This window comes from Anarrhichthys ocellatus, unplaced genomic scaffold, assembly GCF_004355925.1.
Source record: "Anarrhichthys ocellatus isolate YVR2014 unplaced genomic scaffold, GSC_Weel_1.0 scaffold7, whole genome shotgun sequence".
Lineage (NCBI taxonomy): Eukaryota > Metazoa > Chordata > Actinopteri > Perciformes > Anarhichadidae > Anarrhichthys > Anarrhichthys ocellatus.
The window spans coordinates 10,245,543-10,270,340 of NW_022280037.1; the positions used below are offsets into that span (position 1 = coordinate 10,245,543).

The window sequence follows — 24,798 nt, forward strand, 5'->3', positions numbered from 1 at the left end:
TGACAAATATGATGTATTTGTACATAACTTTGTATTTGCATTTCACGCTATTTAATATTTTTAAATGTCGGGGGGGGGGGGGGGCTATTGCAGTTTTTACTCCACTAACTGAATTTACTTTCCAGTTGGATTCCAGATTAAGATTTTACACGTCAATCACATGATGATCTTTTAAAATATGACTCACTTTTAAGTATTAAACCAACCAATATAATGCAAGATAGTTATAATCGACAATAATAAATGAACATTTTTCTGTATTATGGGTTCTTTGACTTGTTACTTCAAGTTCATTTTTCTAATAATACTTTCAACTTTTACTGAAGTGACCTTTTCGATTTCAGACTTTTACTTGTGATTGAGTATTTTCATAGTGCAGTATTGGTACTTTTACATAAGTACATCTGAATACGTCTCCAACACTGATCATATTGCATTGATGTCCTGACTGGAAAAAAACAACCTTAAATGGACTCATAAAACTGGCTCCGCACTGTAGTCGTTCTACAAACTCTCAACTTCTTGCTCCCACGTCTTCTTTCTCTCTGCGCGCTCTCTTTCTCCATCTTTTCTCTTTCAGATAAATTGTGTGGCCCATTGAGAGCGAGCTAAAAAGGAGGAGGAGAGACCGAAGAGGGAGAGCGAGGGAAGCCGAGTGTTGAGTGCAGGTGGCCGGCTTCAGAAACTGGGCTTTTAAGAGCTGAAAAGGGCCATCCGGTCACCCTTTGCTGGAATGGGTGACCCCCCCTCAAATCCCCTTCCCTCAGTCTTTGTCCCTATAGATATTTTTTAATTGTTGCCGATGACAGTTCAGCGGCTTTTTGAGTGGCTCAGTGAAGAACCTTGTAATTAGAGCTATTGAGCTGCTGGAATTGGCACAATTAGGGTCAGCATTAACGATTTCTGTGAGCACCGGGCGGTTTCAGGAGGACTATTTTCTCAGAGAGGATGGAGAGAATTTGTGAAGAGGGTCAGGCTTCTGAAAAAGGAAGTTGGACATAAAGGAGAGGGAAAATGGAGGCCTAAACGAACTGGAGACAGTGAATTGTCTGGATTCGTCTTTATCGGACCACCGCAGAGACTCAGCAAAGCGCCTGAGTAGTATCATTATCAGAGCTGTGAGAGGTTGGATACGCCTCACTCGGGTGCTGTTTCTCACCCCGGGGGCATGGTCTTCCCCTCCCTTCCTCTCTGCTCTGTGCCAGCCGGTCCACTCATGACCTGGTGTGAGTGTAGAAATGCTGTGGGAGGTGAAGATGAGGAGTAGGGGAGGGGGGGGGGGGGGGGGAACAGGAGTGTCTCTTGGAATGTTAACGAGATCAGTTTATATCTGATCTTCCCTCTCGCTTCAGCCCCCCTAACAAAGAAGACAAAGTTTTCTGGGGTGTAAAGCTGTTGTAGGGAAAGCATGGCTCTACACTTTAATTCTGTTGTCATTTGGCCGAGCATGAATGAAAACCTCTCACAACAAAAACAAAAAAGGAATGAATGGGCATACTGAAAGGAAATGTATTTCCCAATTACTGCAGCCCCCCAGCCGCAGTCCCCCCGCCAGCTTACACCAACTACATACGGCCGAAAATTAGCAGGTGTCTGTAGACACAGAAACAGACGGAGCAGGACAGAGGCCACCCAGAGATCTGACGGCTAGGGAGGGGGGGGGGGGGGGCACACAGATGTTCAACCATGATGTCACATGTACGAAATGTTAGACACACACAGAGAGTTCAGACGCGGTATGCTTAATGTCGTGGGTAAAAGTTATAACATTTAACTAGTTAGTTGTCCCATTAGATTTTACAGGTATTCACAGTTTTATACTATGTGAACCAAACACTTTTCAAAGTAAAAGCTCCTTTTACATTTTTTCGGTGTTTTAGTAGCTTCTCGTTGTTGATCATTTCATAATTATTATTTTTACCTGAGTATTTACATTCTGTGCAACTTTATACTTCAACCACATGTTTTACTGGGAAATATTGTACTTTTTACTTTTCACTACATTTATTTTACATCTGTATGTATGAGTACTTCACTAAATGTCTGACATATCCACACGGTATAATAAACTCTTTGATATGAAACTTTGCATTAAACCATGATAGAAAGTAACAAATACATGAATTAAAGTGCTGTACCAAAGAACAATTCTTAAATATTTTTAATTTTGTTTTAATTTTGTCCGGACTACCTTAATTTGACAGCTGTAATTTATACGTCAGATTAAATATTGAATTATTAATATTCAACATTTAAAAGCAACTATTATCTTATCTCTTAATATTTTTAAAGAATAACTAACTTAACAGTTTTCTACAAGATAACAATATCTGAAAAGTCCCACTTTGAATAAAACATAGTTTTTCAGCATACTAATACTTCTGTTAATACTTCGACCACCGGAGTCGTTCAGTATTGAAGTACTTGCACTCCATGTTATGGGACTTTGTACTTCTACTCCTTTACATTTCAGAGTGAAATATTGTCGCTTTTCTCCAATTCATTTTCTGAGACTTTCTGCTACTTTTTTAAATATTTGTTTTACATGCAAAACATATAACTTTGTAAAATATGTTGTTTATTTAACTACCTAAAGTATATCTCCACTGTCACCAGCCTTAACTTTAATGCAACTCAATTAATGCATCAATGATCCAGGAATATAATATCAATAATAACACTCTGAAAGGGGCCATTTTGCATAATGAGTACTTTGAATTTTGATGATACTTCTGTACTTTTACCTGAGTAAATGTTTATTTCTTGTTACCAAAGCACTGATGTGCACACGTCTTCCTCTACAGTTCCCTGTTAACGGTCTGTGTGTATGACGGCTCTAGTGAAGTTAATGTTGTCAAACATGAGCGCTGAATGAAAGACAGACAGACAGGGAGGGGTTGGTGGTGTCCTGTGGAAAAACCGGAGGTCGAAAGCCCACTCCTTTTAAAGGGTCATCTGGATTTCATTTAATAAATTCCACATATTTTACATGTACTGGCCGCAATTTTCATTAGCTCCTGAAAACGAGGAGCCGCAGATAGCCGTCGACTGGCCAACAGGTCTGGACAGCAGCAACCTGGCCTCTTATTACCCTCTTCAAACACACACGTGCACGTAAACGAACACACACATACGCACACACACACTGAGGCTGATGTAGCAGCATGCCTAGTGACGGAAACGCACAGCAACAAATAAATAAGCCCCACAAAGCCAAATTATCTGTGACATTAATCAGAGATTCGAGGGATTTTTACATAGTGAGAGAATGAAAGAGAAAATGGCAACAGAGTGCAAAGGGTGTGAAAAGGGCTATTGAGTCTGGACTTGGGTGTCCCGCACCTGCGCTGTCTATTCACCCCACTGTTTACACACTGTCATCCACAATTAATACCTCATGGGGCCTGGGCTGCCTGCCCTCTCCGGGGCCCCCAGACCCATCTAGAGCCCTTATGGATGCTTAATTGAGCATACCGCTCTTCTGATTGAATTAACAGCTCCATCTCGGGGACCTTTTCCCCTTCCACCGAGGAGGGGGGACTATTCCACACCCGCATGGGACCCCTGTACCCACAGAGGGCAGAGCGGAGGGGGAGAGGGAGGGTGTGGGGGGGGGTGCTTCGTGGCTGGAGAAAGCGAAGGGTCAAAAGGTGGAGTTGTTGAAACTGTCCAGAAAACGTGTCCTTTTCTGTTTGCAAACCGATGCTGGAAATGTGAACTGGGGGCAACCAGAGGTCTCGGTCTTCACAGGACCAGTGAGTTCCTGCAGGGCAGCGAGTGTTCAGGACATTGTTGAGAACATACACAACATCAGCCTACAGTACTACAGCACTGCATTGAAATGATCATCTGGTACCTCTAACTTTCTCACATTCTGGTCTGGGTTTCTTTGCTTTATTGTTCTTCTTTTGTTCTGGTTTGCAGCGCAGATATGAATTATTAGAGTTAGACTTCTGCTGTTCTGTATAATACAGTAACACCTAATCTGACAGGTCCATAGCTTCCTGGAAGAAATTTTTCTAATTTTGTAGCAGTTATACGGAAAAAAGCTGACCTTCCAATCAATTAACTGCTTGCGTAACCTAGAGTCCTTTCTCAGTGGGACAGTTGAACATTCATAATTTAAAAAATTGGTAAATTAAAAACCTGTATAATAAAGCTTTACTCATAATACAATATTCTATTTTGTTCCAATAATCAATATATTTACCCATGACTAAAGAATTAAGAATTATGATTGAATTTGTTTCTTGACAGGATGGGAAAGCAATTTGAGAAAACTTAATTTATATGATGACCCAGTAATTACTGGGTCAACTGCAACAATTTTAAAAGATCAATCAACTCTGAGGATATATAAAAATAATAAATGGAGAATTAATTCAAAAAATTGTAGAAGAAAATATGTTATTGCAACTTGCAGCTGTCGTTGGCTCTGGATCGGCAGAAACCTACATTAATACACACATTAGAAGTGAATGACAAATATCTTAAACTATAGATTATAATGTATTATTCACATGTTTCTGTCTTAGCAGAAAAATAGCAGAAACAGTTTGGTAATGTAAAAAGTGACTTACCATCACTCAACTTATCAGAATAGCATCACTCACACTTTAAAGAGTGTTTCTCTCTGGGCGGACACCCCTATAGTGTCCTCTTGGCACGAGCCACTCCAATAGTAGTAAAACATAATAATGTGGAAAATCAGTAGCCCTCCGGAGAGGTGGAAGTGCACATAGACCGGCCGTATCCTCTTTATTTCCAGGTCTTTAAGAGAGTTTGCCATGTCTTTATCCGCTCTTGTCAAAGTTCAGCACACATGTAGAGCTGACAATCAGATCGGCCTCTTGGAGGGAAATTAAATGGGTGAATTCATCTCAGCTGAGGCTGTTGAGTCATGTAGCCAAAGGTGGTTATAGCCAGAGTGTCTGTCTGTCTGTAATCTCTTGGCTGGATTCATTTGTTGCCTCTGTGTAGAAATAGGCCTCGTTCATTGGAGTGAACGGCACATAGATCCTCTTAACTGCACAGATTCTGCCTTCACTTTGTTATTCTAATGCAGACCTCTTAATCAATCATTTGCTGCAAGATCTCCCAGAACTCCAGCAGAGTTTCCAAACTAGGAGAGCTGATATAGAATCAGCTTGTACTTGCATTAGCAGACAGACTTATTTACTAAAAACTCTGCTTTATTACATTTGAATCGTCTATTTTGCTGCCTTTGGTCATCATGTTCTTGTTTTTTAACAGTACATGTATTTAGTCAGTGGTAGAGGAAATACTCAAATCCTTTCATTAAGTAAAAGTAGCATTACCACAATGTAGAAATACTCCTGCAGAATGGCCTATTTCAGAATAATGTATAATATATTATTGACTTACAATTATTTATTATAATGTTTTTTTACTACATATCTCGGGGAACTTTTGAATTTCAGCATTTAAGTACTGTATTTATCCATAACATTACATCATACTGTATTAGTTTGTTATATTTTGCATTAATAATCAATATCTTTCATGTAATGGAGTAGAAGTATCAGAAAATGTGTACAAGTACGTCGAAATTGTGCTTAAGTATAGTATTTGAGTAAATGTATTCGGTTTCAACCAGTCTCTCAGCAAATAATCTTATATTTAAAGTTTACCAACGTGACAGGAACCCAGTTTTGAAGAGCCAAACAAAAAAGCATGAAAAAGGAAATATTGATGAATTGAATTGACTGATTTCTTTGATGAATATATTTATTAAGTTTCCAGGTTTTTCCAAAGACATTATTAAGAAAACACAAAAAGAAGAGTAAAAACGTATCCGGTTAATTTGTTTTCTTAAGTATTTACTGGTTGACTGACTCCTTGATTGATTTATTGATTGATTGCAGTAATTTTACATTTTGGGTTTATATTTTAGAGAAAATATAAATCATTACAGTCACAGTCCTGTTTATAACATAGTAAAGTAAAAGTTAAGTAAACTGTTATCTTATTAGTTAGATAACAGTTTACTCTGTAATATGTTGTTTGCTGCACCATCAGGGTTGACAATAACATGAGTGTGATTTTTGTCATTTAAAGCATTCATAATTCAACTAAAAAAATATTTTAGGGTGCGAGTATGGTTTAGGTTTAGGTTTAATTTGTAAAATATTGAAGTACAACTATTATCTGTCAAATAAACCTATATTTGTCCTTAAAATGTACTTGGAGTCCTGAGTGCCACGTATCAAACCCCTGTTCACATGTTGTACTTTAAAATGTACTGCTACTCAGAAGGTTTTGGCACCTCTAGACTGGTTCCCACTACAACCAGTATACAAGGGCACCCTCAAAGGCTCTCAACACCAGCTGGGCATTGCAGTGGTCTCCATGACTGCACAGAGCAGCTCACCTCTCGATGAACCCCCCAGTCCAGCTTTGGTGGTGGGGAGCATGCCCTACCAAAAACAAAAACACAAAAAATTCTGTCGAGCATACCCCCGCACCAGTGAACTGTGCAGCGACCACACCATGCCCCGCTCCCCTTTGGCCCCCATCCCAGACCCCATGCCCCCGGTTAACAAGCCAGCCAGCACGTTCCCTGTTGTCACTTGTTACCCGCTCTCCTCCTGATACGGCTCACGGGCGGGGCCAATTAAACTCGCACTGTTCCCCACACCGGGTCAGGAGTTTAGTGGGTCATCATCATCACTGTGATTTTCACTCAGGGTTATCTAATCCTGATTCAACTGCTCCAACTGGACCGAACCAGACCAGTCTGCCTCAATAACTACACTACAGTCATTCATGTAGTAGTGGTGGAAGAAAATGGTCACACAGATACACAGAGACAATTACCATTATGTTTTACTCCTTCTACCACATATATACAGATAATGAAACAGTAAAACACAGTTCTTTTTTTATTTTGTCAGCATGGCACAGTACAAACAGATGTCAAGTTTGTGTTAGTGGGTCGTATTAAATGAATCACTGTGACTAGAGTAATGTGCAGGTATGTCGAGGAGAGAGAATTAAATGCATACATAATTAATTAATACATACATGGTACTACTATAACTGCTGTGATGTTTTTGTGTCTTCAATATAATATCCATCACAAGAGTTTGAAAGTTAATAGATATATATGTAGCTTGTCTTTAATAATAAATGTTAATATTTAATGTAAAGGGGTTTAGCAGAAAAAGAAAAAGAAAAGAAGGTAAATAGTCAGCAGCCTGGAGTGAAGTCATTGATGGGCTCCATACAGCAGGTCACATTTCATACAAATCTATTATTCCATCCTTATGAGCTCCAGCGGCGGAATGTAACTCAGTACATTTACTCAAGTATTGTACATAAATACACATTTTAGGCACTTGTAATTTACTCGAGTATTACCATTTACTGCTATTTCAAAGTTTTACTCTACTACATTAAGGAGGCAAATATTGTACTTTCTACTCTGCATCTGTCTGACAGCTGTAGTTACTAGTTACTTTGCAGACTGAGATTATACATAGAAAACATAACAATGCATCATGTTTTAAAAGTAGATTGTATTTTTTTGTTTTGGAAAAAATATACAAAATTACCCAAAACTCTAGTTCAAATCAGATACAAACTACACATGAATGCATCAGTAATAAGTATCTAATAATACTATGAATAATTGTAAAACACTCACAGGGGGCTTTTTTTCAGCAATATAATAACTTTTACTTTTGATATTTTAAGTAAATGTAGGTGATAGTACTTACATATAAGTATGATAATACATACTTGTAACTCTTTTTTGGTATTGATGCTTTTCCTTAATTAAAGGATCTGAAAACTTGTTCCACCGCAGATAAACTGTGATGATGCTGATTGGCTGCTAAACCTCCTTTGTCTGCAGAGAAAGTGAAGGCATGGTATCTATTATATTATAGTGCCCTCTCGTGGCTGGTACGAGTAATTGCAGTATATTTTATTTTACACTTAAAGCAGGGTGGCAGATGGCAGCTGTTACATGCGGTGATGTGACTTTTGATAGACAATCAAAATCCTGCACAGATTAAACATCTATTTATAGATGGATTCGACTTTCATATAATATATTTTACTTGTATTTGTATATTGCTTTAAATGCAAATATTAAAGCGGTGAATAATATAGGAAACTGAATAACAATATAATTAAGACACGTCAGATGTATACATCTCTGGTTGAAACACAGGCCTATAGGAGGATCTGTGCTCGAGGCTATCGCATTAGGCCAATGTTTTGTCACATGTTAAAAGCATGTAATTTGAGTGTGCGAGCGCTCGGTTAATTACAGCGTGCAGACCGTATTTTTATTTTTTTTTAAAGCATATTTGCCAGAAGCAGGCGGAGCTAAGGAGGCTGAGATGGAGGGATGCTGCTGAATAGCAGGTGGAGACCGCTGATGTTTACGCGATGCGCTCTGCTGAGGGAGGATCAGAGGAAGCTGGATAGCAGATTATTTTCGACGTGTCGTGAACATTTCTCTCTGGAGGGTATTTATTTATTTTTTTTGCCATTTTTAATCTTGCAGAGCGCAGATTTACTCCCCGCCGCTCAGCAGACCGACCGGCTGTGAAAGGCTCCGTCTGTCTGTCGAGTCGCTGCAGGTCGCGACGATGTGAAGCTCCATCGTTGGGTCGACGGCCGCAGCCTTTTCCCTGAAACCTGATATTATGCAGGGAACAAGGGGCACTGCACGGATTCAAGGGGAACAAAGCACCGGTTCAGAAAACGTTTTACAAACTGGCAGGTCAGTGGGTGTTTTCTGTGATGCGACGCCGCATGAAATGCAACCAAACCACGGGATGAAACCACAGTAAAATATAGTAAATATTGTTTTGATACACAGCAGCAAACTGCAGCTAAACAGGTCTAATATAATCTGTCTTAGAATTTGACCCTGAGTTGTTTGTGATATTCAGATGTGTTCTGCCTCTGTGCTGCTGATACAGAAAAGTCGAGGCCTTTACTGTTTGTGAGGTGTGAGTCCATGATGGTGAGCAGAGAGCAGAGTAGATCTTAAATCCAGCTTTTTTTATACACTGATGAGTAATATATATATAGTATATATGTTGCAGGACCTGGTTTGATTTCAAATGTATTCTTAGGTCGATTGTGTGGTGTAGAGTGAAAAATATGGCTGTGAGTAATCAAATTCTTCACAGCCTAGTAACTGCCAAAAATAGACTCTCTATTAAAGGACTCTGGTGTTTTTTTGTGTCTTATGTCACTTCCCTGAAGGGGAAATGTCTCATCTGGTGTAAAAATCAGTGCATGAATATGTGTTCATGCATGCATGCATCTCTGAACATGCGTTGTGACCCTCCCCCACAGACTGCATCTCTCTTACGCTCTGGACTGAATGCTATAATCCTCTAATTGAAACCTCTTTCCACTATTTTTTCACATCCCCTCACATATCATACAACCCCCCCCCACATCGACCCCTACCCTCTTCTCTACCTGCAGTATCAGCCAACTATGGTCGACCCCTCGGAGGCTGAGGAGTGCAACAACAAGTGCAAAGGTCCACAGCTCGACACGCCAGCTGTGGCCACTGAAGACCTTCGTCTGCCAGAAGAGGCCGATGGCACGACAACAGAGGATGATGGGGATGCCGGTTTCGAGACGCCGCCCTCCGGCAGTTCTGAGCCGAGCCCCTGCCACACTGCTTTCCCGGCGGAGCCAGACGGCGCCTCTCAGGGGCCGCCCTCACCTGAGCAACCACAGACTCCGACTGCAAGAGATCCGTCGCCAAAGTTGCACCTGGACCTGTACAACTTTGACTCACCAGTCGCAGAGGGCAGCCGTTACGTGTTGACAAGCCCTCACTCTCTGGAGGCGTGTGCACGATGTGGGGTCAAACCCGTGGAGCTTCTGCCCCGCCCACTGGCTGACTTCGCCCGGGAGGCTCCCGGCCGCTCCATGCGTGTTGCGACGGGCCTGTTCGAAGTCTACGAGAGAGACCGGCACGGCAAACTGAGGCAGTGCAGGGAGGAGAGGGAGAGGATTGTTAGGGAGGAAAAAAGAAGGATTCTGCAGGCGACAGTCAATACCGGCAGCACTGCGTCACCCTCTGCTGTGGAGCAGCAGCGCAAAGCCTCCTCTGGCTCCTCTCAGCCAAATAAATCTGGGCCGGTGACCTCCAGCTCACCCCCTGATAGAGCCTCTAGAGCCACAGCATCAGGTCCAACATCTAAAGCAGCTTCGGCTCTGTTATCTAAAGCTCCCAACTCAAGTACATCCCCTAAATCTCAGTCCTCAAAAACTGCTTCCACAACCTCTACACCATCCTTTAAAGGTGGTTTCCAAGGATCTGCCAAGCATTCACCCGAACAAGTAAAAACCACACGGCCGCTCTCGTCCGGCCCTCCACCAGTAGTCATGAAGTCCTCAGGCGGTAAATCTTCTAACACTTTCCCCAGATCGACACCGAAAACCCCCTCCTTCCCTAGAGCAAACTCCACATTATCATCATCAGTGAAGAAGCCGGCAGTTCAGAGCTCTGGGACGCCTCTGAACGGCGTAACAGGAGCTCCGTTCTCTCAGCACAATGGACACCTTGGCCTTGACTCCAAGGTGCCAGGAAAAAGCCATTCGCTGGAGTCCTTACAGCGGAGGATGGATCCGGCCTGCTCTTCCACCTCCACCACCACAACCACTACTGCATGCACCTCATCAGAGTCGGGCGCTTCCTCTTCTTACAGCTGGGACGGCGCTCGAGATTACTGGGCTAAAGTCTCCAGTCCTCGGGCTCGCACCATGGCCACCTTCAACTCCCTGATGGGCCGCAGCCTCAGCCTCGGCGACCTGAGCCACTCCCCGCAGACGACGCAGAAGGTGGAGCGCATAGTGAGGGAGGTGAGGCGCCGAGGCCTGAAGGCCGTGTCCGAGCGCGACCGCAAGATCGCAGCTCTGATGCTCGCCAGATACCAGGAGGAGGACATCATGAGTCAGACCCGCTACGTGGCTCACCTTCAGTGGGACAGTGAGCGCAGAATGGACGAGCTACGGCGAGAACAGGAGGACAGGGAGAAGCAGCGCGCGGTGCTCCAGTGCCAGCGGGTGTGGCAGACCCAGGTGTCGATACGGCAGCGACGACTCAGCCAGCAGGAGCGGCTGTCGACGGCTGCCAAGATGCGACAGGCCGAGGAGAGTGAGGAGCGATGGCGGGAGCTCGCAGAGCAGCAAGATCGCAATCGCTTGCTGAGGTTACAGCAGGCGGCACGAGAGGAGAAGCATAAGAAGGCTCTTCAGGAGCAGAACCTGAAGGCCCTGGAGGAGGAGAGGGCGGCCATGCTGGAGCAGGAGAGGCTGCTGCTGAAAGAGAAGCTCACCATGGCCGAGCTGAAGAGGCAAGAGAAGGAGCACCAGAGCCATGAGGACAGACGAGGTCTGAACAAAGCGGAGAAGAGACGCCACGCCGCCCTGATACAGGAGATCGCCCGCAGAGAGCAGGAGGAGAGGGAGGAGGCCAGGAGGGCAGCAGAGGAGAAGCTCAGCCGCTCCCTGGAGAATTATGAACAGATAGTGGAGCGTCGAGGGCAGGAGCTGAAAGAAAAGGCCAAGCGCGAGGAGAAGCAGATTCAGAAAGCACGCAAGGCAGCGGAGAAGCGCGAGAAGCAGCAGCAGCAGCTCCTGGAAGCTCGCGTGAAGGAGGCGGAGAAACGGGCCCAGCAGGCATCTTTGGTGGCCGAGGAGAGGGCCAGAGAGAAAGCTCAGCGGGCCGTCAACACCCGGCAGGAGAAGGAAAAACTCCAGAGGGTCAACAGGCAGCGAGTGGAGGAGGAGGAGAAGCAGAGGCGTCTGGAGCTGCTGCAGTCCATCGAGAGGAAGCTGGAGAAGAGCGAGCAGATCTTCAAGGAGAAGAGGGCGGTGCTGGAGAGCGCTCGCTCTGTGGCCCGAGCCTCCTTTCATGTGCGAGACAAAGTGCGCGAGGAGACCAACATGCGTACGTTTGATAAAATGGCCCTGGAAGCTCTACTCAAAGCCAGCCTGGATGAGAAATAAACCCACGGCTCTGCTGTGGACCCCTTACTTGTGGTCATGTGCTTGATGCCTGCCTTCATCATGGCCCTCATCACCCAACAGCTTTACCCTTCTTCTCATAAAGACCCACAGTGTTATTGTTTCCTTACATATCGTCACCCTATCGATGTTCGATGACCTTTTTGACCATCATTTTTTTTTATCATAGATCCTTTCAAAGCAAACCAAATTTTGCATCATGGATGTAATGAGACTGCAAACTTAATCAGCTGACATAAATGAACAGTAAAGCCTGTACGGGACGTACAGTGGACTTCATATTAGATGAGAGGAAGAGAGCTGCCCTGTGCAGCGACACAACCCCTCCCCGCTCTTTCTCTTTGCCCTCTGTGCCGTCTATCTCAGCTACTGGACTGAAAGCTGTGCAGTCATGAAAAGACTCATTGTTTACCAGGAAGCACAACTCCATGACAACTGCAGAGGCTTTTAAGGGAGCACTCCTGCAGGGGGAAATCGAGCGCAAATGGTTCCACTCCCCCCCCAAAGTAAATGCAGGATCTTTTTGTCCTCGCACTGTGACACAGCTAGATATAGCATAGAAATAAAGCCCCGGGTTGGACACTTGTCTGTGCCGCTGACAATGCAGCGCAGGAGGGCCGTGTGCACGAGCCCCATGCTGATGAAGCATCAGAGGACACAGATTCCTGCTGCAGGGTTGTTCTACTCTCCGTCTTTTTCCCTTCAAGGACTCCCTCTGTCTCCCCCTCTTCATGTCAGATTACAATAAACAGTAAAGCGCTCTGAGAGACCGCCATCTTTTGACCAGTCGATCTGCTCCCAACACAACCGCCTGGTGACCGAGTCAAGGTCAACAGGTACGAGTTTTTATTGCTTTCACATGTTATGCAATCCCTTCTGTTTTGTTACATACTGTTTTCTTTCAGCGCTTGAAGTAAAAAAAAAAAAGAAACACAACAACCCTCGATCACACTGACCCTGACTAGACAGAGAAAAAATACATCAATCTACTCATGATGAGGCAACATGCAAGCCAGCAACAGGCTTGAAAGGCCTCTGGCTGCGCTAATCCTACAATCTCACAGATTAAAAGGAAAGGGAGATAGACATGGGGTTTTGCCTTGACACGTACGGAGGCATTGCCATAGCAATGGAAGTCAGGATGGAGCAGCAAAAGGTGAATGAGTGAGCAGAGAGTGCGTGGGAATATGAGGGAACTGCCTGCCTCTCTGGTGGCTCATTCTGTTTTCTTCTTTGGAAATAACAAGCCTTTACTTCGTTACACCAACATCTGTGTTGGGCGGGGAACATTTGGCAGCATTACTTCTCCTCATTAAGGCAGAAATCCTTTAAAACTGTCACCTAACACAGTCAGCCGCAGTTCCTGCAGCACCTCTGTAGCCCGGAAGTAGACTGGACCGCAGCATTTCAGACAGCCTGATACCTGCTAACGTCACTAACTACTGAGATAAAAGCCAGGCTGAATTTGAAACGCAGCATTAGAGCAGCAAAGGACTGACAGGCTTATAGACCACGCTGTTCCTACAAGATGATCATTGTTTTTAACCAACAATAAGTATGACTTTTTTATGACATCCTTCATGACTAATTTATGCTATACTATGTGACTTTTTTGCCATGCTATACTGCCTTTTTTTTGTCACTCTATACTATGATGTTTTTTAAAATACTCTTATACTTGACTATATTGTCTTTAATGAAGCTTTTTCAACAAACTTATACTATGACTTCATTACATGCTGTACAATGACTTTTTTCCGACATACTGTATACCATCACTTTTTAATTGTTTTTTTGACATGCTATACTATGACTTTATGGTATACTGTGTTATGAACTTATTATTCGCCATGCTATACTGACTTTTATGACGTTTTCTTTTCGACAGTATCTCATGACTCTTCGACATGCTTGAATTTTATGTTTATTCGACATGCTATACTAGATTTGTTCATTATCTTTTTTTCGACATACTGTATTGTTACTCATATTGATCACATTCTCATTTTATTTCCTTCAGGTGCTGGTGATGAACAAGCTGGTGATGTAACCCACAATCCTCCTTCTCTTCCCACACTGAACTTTATCAAGTGGAAAACACCAAACCTTTCCTCTCATGGAAACATCCATATCAAGAGTTTTTTTTTTCATTTGAAACTATTAACAGTGCTATCTATTTAGATGCATAAATGACATGACATGTACAAGGTTCAAAAACAGCTTTATTCGCATCAAGGCATGTTGTTCGGTCCCTATGAACCCTCTCACCTTACCCTAACATGTGGGCTTCTTTTCTGTATCATTTCTGGTGTTAAGTTATAATTTGTACATTATCCCAAAATGCTTATGTCAGTGATTTACATTGAGTTGCTGCGTCAAGGACAGATTTTCAGTTGTAGCAATAATGAAATGGTCAATTTAACACAAATAGGCGAGTAGTTTTCAAAAAGCCTCTGTTCATGTAAATGATACAATCTGTGCATACAGTCAAAACCAGGAGAATAAAAACAATTTTACAAGATGGATTTGCATTGTGTGTGCTATCTGTTCAATAGTAATAGTATCATCACAACATATCTTATCCGGTGGAGTCTAGAGTCCCACTACTATAGTGCAATGTTTCTAACGTTCATGTAGTTTACACTCATAATTACTCTTTTGCTAAATCAAATCGGGTCTTCTATCTATCAGGTTCGACAGGACCACAAACAGTAATGTGCAAAAACAGTTCCTCTTTTGGCTCCATAGTTTCTGGAACTGTTCGGTGGAAAAGGGCTGATGACATTTAACAGATTTCTGTGTACAAGAAAGAGGAACATAGAGGATCTCTAAATCACTCACTCCCCCCTTAACAATGCTGTCTCTCCTCTCAGTCCTCTGTTTTGTTCGTGGCGTCCTTACGAGCAATGATCTTGTACACGCTCTCTCTGAAGTCACTGTCAGAGGTCAGTCGTCGGGCCGTCTCTCGCAGCTCCTCCATGCTGTCGTCATTAGGACTGGCTGCAGCAAAAGACTTTGAGTGCTTTACTGTAACAGCAGGGAGAAGAAAAAAACAATTAGATACTCATAGCTATTAATAGATGCCTAGTATAGCATGCTTTTTTGAAGTCGTAATATATCGTGGAAAAATGTAAAACAAAGCATGGCAAACAAAAAGCCACTGTCGAAAATCATAGTATAGCATGTAAAAAAAAAACATAGTATAGCATGTCGAAAAAATACAAAAAAAAAAAAGTCAAAGTATAGCATGTCGAAAAAAGTCATTAAAAAAATCATAGTATAGCATGTCAAAAAAAATCATAGTATAGCATGTCAAAAAAAATCATAGTATAGCATGTTGAAAAAATAAAAAATAAAAAAATCACAAAAAGTCAAAGTATAGCATGTCGAAAAAAGTCATTAAAAAATCATAGTATAGCATGTCGAAAAAATACAACAAAATCACAAAAAGTCAAAGTATAGCATGTCGAAAAAAGTCATAGATTAGTATGTTGAAAAAAACGGTAAACCATCATTGCAGAGAAATCTCAAGCACCATTGTTAAACATCTGACAAACTATTAATGACTAATTTATTGTGCTCATATTGAAACAGACTTCACAAATTTCCTCACAATTCAGGATCAAATCCAAAGATCATTAACAGAGAAACTGGCCAAATGTTATTAAAAAAGAGCAATGAAATTCATCACTCAAAAAAATAAAAAATTGAATTTGATTTGGTAAGCGACCTAAATAAACAAGGTTCTCTCCAAGGTTTGCCTCGTGTATCATGTCTGTTGGGAATGTGGATGAATTCAGTCTTCAGCTATGTTGGCGTGTCCTTGGAGTTCATGTTGTGCTCATTCCTGTGTGATGACCAGACTTACACCAGTGGCGTCTGGAGGCTCTCCTCTGGATGCGGCAGCTCTTGATCCTGCGTGCGGCAGCTTTGTGCAGATACACGGCGTTCTTCATTATCGATGGAAGCTTCGCCTCGATCTCCGCTGCACAGATGCACTCCTCAAAGAATCCTGGTCAAACACACACACACACACACATTACAAACACGCATAAACACACACTCATTTTCAGGCCACAGCCTGATATTTAGTTTATTATTAGTGGCAAAACCTAAATGTGTAATTTTCAGATGGACAAAAATAATTTGATATAAAATATAAACATACTCTAAAGGCAAAGTCCACTTACTGTTGTGTACTTCTGTGTCATTGTGCGACTTAAGTATGGGAACAGAGAAGTAATGTAAGCGGATCTTGCGTTTAGAGTATGTGACACAGATATAAATATGTTACTAAAGTGTTAAAAATAATGGAAAAACAGTTACATTTGTGTTCATCCCATTGATTGAAATTGTAGCTTTTACTGGAACAAAATCCTAAATATTGCCAAAAAGTCAGTCAGTCTGTGTGACTTTTATTATATTTTGACATTAGAACTATGAACCATTAGCTCAATATTAAAACTTTACCATAAGATTATATGGAGACATGAAAATAGGAATATTGAATTATTACTCAGCCCAGAGTAAACTCAGAGTTTAGCATTTTAGAGCTGCAAAGATTAGCAACGTTTTTGATAATCAATTCAATAAGTTTCGTCATCTTTTCTTAAGCTGAAATACCTTGTTGCAGCTGTCTTTGGACATTTGTTCAAAATAAAATAAACTATATGAAGAGATCACCTCGAGGAATGATAGCAGGCATTTTGTGACATTTCATAGACTCTAGATAATTATTAGTTGGATTGGTAATGCTTGGTCATTTCTAGTGATTAAATGACATCAAATAAAAGTCTAAATGTTCTGTGGAATTAAGAACATTAAACATATTTCATTATCTTTGACTGATATCTGCTAAATATGATCAACATGTGATACAAACTCCATCCAGAGGAGGGCAGTCACACAGGTGCAAGTCTCAGATCAGATGATGTACTTTGTGTGTGTTTAAGAACATTTAAAGCTGTATCTAAACCCGTTAGAGAGCATAATATGCATAAACCTACTAAAATGCAGATTCATTTACCTATTTTACTGGGACATACTGATTATATTCTGGCTGCCGTCCTCATGTGAACTAAATGCAATGTTGGGGCACATATTAGACATGGGATATGAAGGTCCCAGTGAATGCACTCACTCCTCAGCTGAGTCACACCGCCCTTCATCTTCTCGTCGGTCTCTTTGGTCCGCTCCAGTGAGTCCAGGCCTTTCTCCAGGTCCTGCAGAGCCTGTTCAGCCAAATTCAGTCTCTTCTCCAGCTCCACCCGAGACTCTATCTCCGCCTAACACACACAGGGAAAACACACAGGATGTTGATTCAACTGAGTGGGTTACAGCGATATACTGAATCTGTATGTGGAAATATTGGGCTTTTAATGATAAACTGAGCTGATGTGATGGAGGAAAGATTTTCCTCAGCTGAAGAAGTCAGTTTATTAAAATTCAAACGGTCTCGTGACGTTTAAAGGACACACCACCTCAAAATGAATACCATTTTTCAGGATGAACTGAAAGCAGCACTACAAGCCTGTCCATCTGTATAGTTATAATTATTATTATCATGATAAATGTGAAAACAGGGATGATTTTCTTGAAGTGACTACTTTTCAGATGTAGAATTCTGTGTCAAAGGCTTTGAAACCATCTTCACACCTTCATGTTGGGAAACACACTTTACAGAACATATGATTGACCAGAAAGCTGCATAAATAAAATATATGAATGAAAAACAGATTAATACGGTCACCTTCAAACTGACTTTGAGCAGTGATTTATTGCTGAGTAATGCCAGCTGAGAGCAACTGAGTCATGCTTCCTTACCTTGAGCTCGGCCTCGGTCTGCTGTTTGTCCACAGTGAGCTGAGAGAGCGACTGCTGCAGCGTCTGAGCCTGAGAAGAGTAGTACTCCCTCTCCTGCTGCAGGACATGAGCCCGCTGATCGTTGTCCCTGAGCCTGGGCGACAAACACACAACATCATCATCATCATATACAACATAGAGACACGTCATGCATATCTTTATCCTAATGACAACATGTTCATAACTCAGATTTGGCAATTGTAAATGATTTTGGCATTATTTAAACCCATTTCAAAGCTCAAAGCTTTAGCCGTAAAGCCGTTAAAAAGCTGTAAATGGTGCTTCTGGTGGCCTTCACCGTCAGGACTGCAGAGCTGGGTGCCATGCTGTGCTCACTGAGCTCTACAGGACACAGAGGAATGCACACAAACACACACCTGGCATTTGATTTCAAGGTTAAAACAGGAACCACAGAGCTTTCTGTGAGACACTTCAAGGAATAGTTTAACACTTTGGAAACTTATAATATAACAAACCAATAAAAAGGTCCTGTGATAAATTCTTTACCATCATTTCTTTAACTACAGTTTCTGGTCTTTCTGCTACTTTTGCTCCTCAATAATGTAAATAACGGAACAAAATATATAAAAAAAACACCTTTCAAGGACGAAAGATATTTTTTTACACTAAATACATTGCATCAGTGGATGTATGTGTTTTCAATAAAAATACTTGTATAGACTCTAATTTAACTGCCTCAAAAACATCTCATAGATTTGAGTCAAAATGCAAACTAAAGTCATAGTCTCAACACAAACTGATATTTTAACCAGTATTTGTTGCAGGACTGTTGTTTTGCAAAGCAAGTGAGCATCAGTTTGATAAGAAAACTATTCTGTACGGGTTTATGTTTGTATTTTTCCATGCAGCTGCAGCTGTATGTGTCAGGAGGAGGAGAGTGAAGGCAGAGCTCATGGAAACACAACGTAATGGCTCGGATATTTCAGTGTTCGCACCAGAACATTAGAGCTGCACAGTCGATAGCAGCTGCCTGTAATATCCCACTTACTGGTGCTGATCAATGTGGCTGGTTGTTTAGGGATCAATACACATTTCCACTAGCAGTAACATCCTCTGTGCCATTAGCACATAGTGTTTGACCCTTTGGGTGCCACAACTTAACCGGAGCGCTCTTGTCAGCCGATATCACCTTCAATTCCTTTCAATTTTTGATGCGGTAACCAGTGAGACCCTGACACTTTAAATACAGTCATTTTTGTGAGAAAAACACTTCTTAAGAAGCTTTCAGCCTGAAAAACCGAACGACTCCGAGAATTTGAAGCCTTTAACTTTAAATCAACACAAAGGACTTCTGAAGATTTTGATAACCAGTGTTGATGTTTGACTCTGTCTCTAAATCGTCACTCACTTGATGACAGCTTGCTCCTTCTCCTTCAGCAGGATCTTCATTTGCTCCTCGATGTGTTTCAGGTCCTGCAGCAGGTGCACTTCTCCGAGATCCTCTCCGACCTCGGGCTCCCTGCAGGCTGAGCTCCCCCCCGCCGTCGCGGTCTCCTTCTGCTCCTTCACCCCCAGCAGCTCCAGAGTTCTCTGTTTCTCCTGAGAGAGCTCCTGCAGGGCAAAACAGCAGATTCATTCCTTACACTGGAAAAATGTCCAATAATAATGAATAAATAAATAACCTTCCTGTCTATTTGAACAAAAACAATCTTGTATCTCACTCATGACTTGCTTGAAAGCTCTGGAAACCTTGTCGGCTTTTTATTAACGATGATCACAAATTATCTTTTTAATTATTTTTCAGATGCAGCCCCTCTGCTTACATTTCTAAACGAGTAACATTTTGTTATTCTGAGAGAATAAGTCATGATATTTTTATGTTAAGGGGATCGTTTGACATTTTAGTAAATGTGCGTCTTTGCTTTTTGGCCGGGAGTTAGATTAGATAAACACCACCGACACCTAAACAGCTCCTTTTTTTTTTTTTAATCATACCTCGATGGATTTCTGCAGCATGACGGTTAAACTGCTCAGCTCTTCTTTTTCACTCTCAACACCTTTCAGGGACTGAGCCGTGCCGTCCAGGTCTCTGCCGCCAATCACACAGCAGAGAATATTTACAGACTTGTGAATTGTAAATCGGTAGCAGTTCACCTTAACTGGAACATATTTTCTTACAGTTTGATATGCTCCTGCTCCGCCTTCAGCTCCACCACCACCTCCTCAAACTTCAGCTTCTCCTCCTCCAGAACCTGGTTCAGACGCTCCAGCTCCTGTGTGGAGGTTAATGATCAACCAAACAAGAGCAGTGTGACAAATCTTTAAAAAGAAAAGGATTCAGCGACAACATACAACGTGAAAGAATGAATCAAGTAGTTGTTAGACAGAAAATGATTCTACAACAGTTCTGATAATTTATTAATTGTTTAGGTCATTTATTTAGCAAAAACCTTTGATTTGCTTTGTGTTTCTGTGTTTTATATCAAAGTAAACTGAATATCTTTGGCTTTTGGTTGGTTGCTGGTTGGATTAAAGAAGATCTTTGAAGAAGTCATCTTGGTTTCTGGGAAATAATGACTTTAATTAATGGAAGTTTATGATTATTTGGAGATTCTGGAGTTTGAGCATTTCCTTATTGCTTTATCTGATTGCAAAGTGTCATTCTATTAGGATCATCCACTGCAGGCATTACACACAGCAAGCTGTGGTGAGGTAAGGTTTTTTTCTTTTTCTGTTAAATTTGACTTTAATCTCAGAGAATATTCCAAGTTATTTCCTCATAAATTGAGTTTGTTCTCATAAATTTACAACTTAACTCTTTCCACCTAACATACTGTTGCCGATATGCGATGACACCAGTGGAGTAAATGATGGTCTCACCTCTCTCTGTGCTCTCTGATGACCGAGCTCCTCAGTCTCTTCCATCAGTTTATCTGGAGAAAGAAAACAACTTCTTGTAAACGGTCTGAGCTTGTTAAGCCTTTAAAAAGCTGCGGTGACTTCCGTCCATGTTTACCCAGATACACCTGCTTCTCCTTGGCCAGCTGCAGCCCCTGAGCCTCCAGACTCTCGATCATGGCCTCCCCCAGCTGGGCGTTCTTCCACGTGCTGTTGGGTGAACGCAGAGATGGTTTGCCATGAACATATGTCCAGACATTCATGGTTCACTGAGGAGGAATCCTAAAGATTTTGGTTTCCATTCAAAAACATGTCGACTCTTGGTCGGATTATTATGTTCCCCAGAGGATGAATTATAATTTATAATTATATTGATTATAAACACTTTGATCCTCAGACTTTTCTTCAAGCTCCATCATCAAGTGAAAGTTTCAATCTGTCCAATACTTTGATTTATGACCAATTACCTGGAAAACTAATGACATTCCCGTCAGCCCCAGCTGTACTTTGTGTTTAGTGCTAATTAGCAAATGTTAGCATGCTAACACGCAAAACTAAGATAGTAAACCGTTTAGTTTACATGTAATGCTGTTAGCATTTAGCTCAAAGCCTCAACTCTTAGTACTGTTAAAAGCTGCAGCAGACAAAGTGAAACGTAATTTCAAAATAAATTGTTAAACATTCTTATTTTGGTTGTTTAGGATCAGATACCGTTACACATTATAGTGACAGCTGTGGTTGAGTCAGGCCGTTATCTCGAACATTTACAATTTAAAGTCTCGAGTTTGAGCTGAAAATTACCGACAACTTTGGGATCGTCTGATTTTTCGACAAACAAAAACTTCTGCTATCAAAATAATTCTATAAACCAATGACAATTCAAAGAAAGAAGCTTTTAGAGTCATGTTCTGTCTGCGTCAGTGGACTACTCACACTTTCCCTGACTCCTGCAGCATCTCCATCCACTGGACCTGCTCCTCCCCAGACTCAGCGGCCAGGACGATGGTGCCCTGGGGGACGGATACACAGAATTATACATCAGCAGATTGTCAATAAAGATCTTAGGCTGTAAAATATCTTTAGGCTGCTGACACAGTAAAAATGTATGTAACACTGTTGTGTCTCAGTGTGCAGTTAAGTTCACTCCATTATGTGTCCCATTTGTTGCAGGATTAAGCTGATGTCTCACGCCATTACAGTTGTAAAAGTACAGTTTAGAAAGAGCCAACTCCGCTTGGCTCTGCAAGCTGCTTTGTCATGCAATCAATTGTGACACTGTGTGTTGCTATGTGTGCATAAATTGGTTGTCCGTCTTAATAATGATACTTTAAACCTCTGTGAGGCTGATACAGTAATGGAGTGAATATGTGACAGGATCAGGGTCTCACAGTGAAGTCTTCCAGGTCGACCACGATGGCGAACGGCATGCCCATGTTTTCATTTGCTGACACCACACATCCTCCCAAAGGAATGACCCCCTGTGACAGAAACACAACACATTATTTATAATGTTTCTGGATAATACAGTTCAAAAAAAAGTGACTTAAACACATTAGTTATTAATCTAAATCCTCCTAAATCTTTATGTGCACGTAGTCATCCAATAAAACAACAGCCACACATGTTCCACCATCTTACAGGCGTTCAGAGAGGATGCAGCGGCTCACCTTGGGGTGGATGTTCAAGTACCGGTTGGTCTCAAAGTTTTTCCTCTCGCTCTCCGCATAGTAGAGCAGGAAGCTGTCTTTGATGATGAAGAATCTTTGTACCGAGGAAGACAATGAAAGCAGCAGTGAGTGAATCCTGAGGGGCTGAAAGGAACCAACGTCTGCCGATGTTCTCAACAAAAGCAGGTGACTTGTTTGATTCCCTGATACATTTTAGTCGATGCTCCTGGCTCTGTTTATATGTAATTATTTGATTCATCTCATCGATAACAAGTGACCTGTAAAGTTCCTCCTGTGAACGAGCTGCTTTTTGCTGCTGCGGTTGTATTTTATTCTTTAGATCAGTTGTTCTGATCTTTATTTATTGATCTTTATATCTTTACTCATCACATCCATGTCCTGTCATTGTGCGTTTTAAAGGAACTTTGGAATTAACTTGGAAACAATAAAAAGTTAGTAAGTAGCATTAAAGAAATACAAATGATCCGCAGCAGAGGCCCAGATATCCTGACTCTAAGTTCCAGCTTCAAAAACTCTGCATCCTTAATTTCCCATAATGCACCTCAAAAGCATCTTTCTTTAGACCCTCTTGTCGCTCTTCTTTTTCAAACTCAGTGCCTCCGGTTGATAACTTAGGTTTTCTGTTTAGGAAGACGTTATACGGCTGAGTTTTACTCTTGACGACGACCCTAATGTGTGAAATCAGGGACGGCTGTCAACTATTCAGCTCATTCAAAGTCTTTCAATCGGTCACGCACATCTAAATGTCATCGCACTGATTGGCAGATTTGTTTCAAACGAACGACTTCCTTTTTTTTTTTTTTTTTTTTTTTTAAAGCTGGTGACAAAAGTAAATACCCTGAAATCTCTCTTTGGCACGGGAAACCAAATGAGCGTTTACCGAACAAAACCAAATTCTTCTGACCTTTATGACACAAGCGATGGGAAATAAGAGTGTACAGCAAATGGACTCTCTGGATCCACCGTGTACTGTCGTTTTAACTGTTACGTAAACTAAGAGCATTATCATGACATAAGGTACCAATCCAGGCATTTTAACATCCAGAGCTACACTCGTATCAGGACACACTGACACTGGGATGTGAAAGGAACTGTGTGGAATCTAAACTTCTGTCACAAAAATCAGAATTTTCTGTAATTTGTGAGATTTTTCTAAAAGGAAAAGTCACTACAGATATTTTCAACTGCAGCTGTAAAGCAAATAAAATAGTTTTTGCCTTCAGAAAAGTAGAAAAACAATATTTTATACCTGTGGTGTCAAATCAATAGTCAATATAAGCATTTTTTTTCTAAATATATCACAGCAAAGATTCACTTTTTAGTATCGTGTGACACTCCTTGGAAGGAAAATATGACCGTTCTCTAAGAATATTCAGCATTTTATGTCCGGAACGAGAAAAATGTTCTCCACCATAAATGTCAACTCTTTAAATATTAAAGAAAAAGCAGATTTCCTTTGAACTTTACCCATTGTTTTTAAAGTTAATGTAGCTTTTGACGAGGTTTTAATACGCAGCAGAGAAGCAGAAGTTCTCCCCAGAACTGCAGTGTAAAGTGCTCAGTCTGAGGTTAAAAGATAAAGACCACCAGGTGACTCACACCTCTCCCTCACCTGCGGGACCACTTGGCCGATGGCCGTCCGAAGGGCCTCTTCCACAGCACCCCGTGCAGCTGCACCTTGGTGCTGATGTCCAACGCTTCAGAGTCCGACTGCTCCATGGACAACCAGGGCGAGAACAGAGAGTTTCTGGACGAAGATGAGAACATCCTCTCTGGATTTCCACGCCCTGGGAGGTTGGGCAAAACAAAAAAGCTATCAATAAAATAGAAAAAATGGATAATACAGTCTGTCAATAACAATTGGCTGGATAACACCCAATGCACAGGCACTGAGGTGCACGGACAGCTGCAGGGACAGCTTCAACACACAGACAGAAAAGTAACTGTCCCAATAACTCAGCAGGGTGGAATGATGCGGCCGTCAATACGCTCACCACGCCGGAGGCAGACTGACCGCACAGCAACGGCGAGATGAAACCAGGGATGACAGGGAGAAAGAGGGAGGGAGGAAGTGGAGCGGTACTGGGAGGCGATGGGGGAGGGAGGGCAGCTTTAGGAGTGAGTTGCTAAATCTGAAGCCGGTCAATACATTCCAGCCGGTAAAAGCTGTTATTCAGATTACTGGAGTCGCCGCGGTCTCCAGCTCTTGGCAGGTATGAACTCTCCATCACTCACTCCATCAGTCCATCACTCACTCCATCCGTGAATTAGTAGAACATCTGGGGCAGAGGCGGGGCTGCACGACTTCCTGCTAAAGAGGATGGAGAGTCAGAGCGGTTGACATGCAGCTCAGCTT

General features: G+C 41.9%; 2 protein-coding genes across 2 annotated transcripts; one reads left to right on the top strand and one right to left on the bottom strand.

Moving 5' to 3' along the window:
- Positions 1-8,039: 8,039 nt before the first annotated feature.
- ccdc177 (coiled-coil domain containing 177) lies at positions 8,040-14,556 on the top strand. The gene is made up of 3 exons (XM_031847047.1): positions 8,040-8,755; positions 9,475-12,869; positions 14,054-14,556. The coding sequence occupies exon 2, from the start codon at positions 9,487-9,489 to the stop codon at positions 12,013-12,015; it is 2,529 nt and encodes an 842-aa protein (XP_031702907.1). The 5' UTR covers positions 8,040-8,755; positions 9,475-9,486; the 3' UTR covers positions 12,016-12,869; positions 14,054-14,556.
- Positions 14,069-24,608, bottom strand: plekhd1 (pleckstrin homology domain containing, family D (with coiled-coil domains) member 1). The gene is made up of 13 exons (XM_031847051.1): positions 24,055-24,608; positions 22,422-22,515; positions 22,143-22,232; positions 21,688-21,764; positions 20,873-20,964; positions 20,737-20,789; positions 20,035-20,129; positions 19,852-19,945; positions 19,265-19,467; positions 17,857-17,989; positions 17,174-17,318; positions 15,902-16,045; positions 14,069-15,060 (listed from the first exon to the last, which is right to left on the bottom strand). The coding sequence occupies exons 1-13, from the start codon at positions 24,207-24,209 to the stop codon at positions 14,903-14,905; spliced, it is 1,533 nt and encodes a 510-aa protein (XP_031702911.1). The 5' UTR covers positions 24,210-24,608; the 3' UTR covers positions 14,069-14,902.
- Positions 24,609-24,798: the final 190 nt, after the last annotated feature.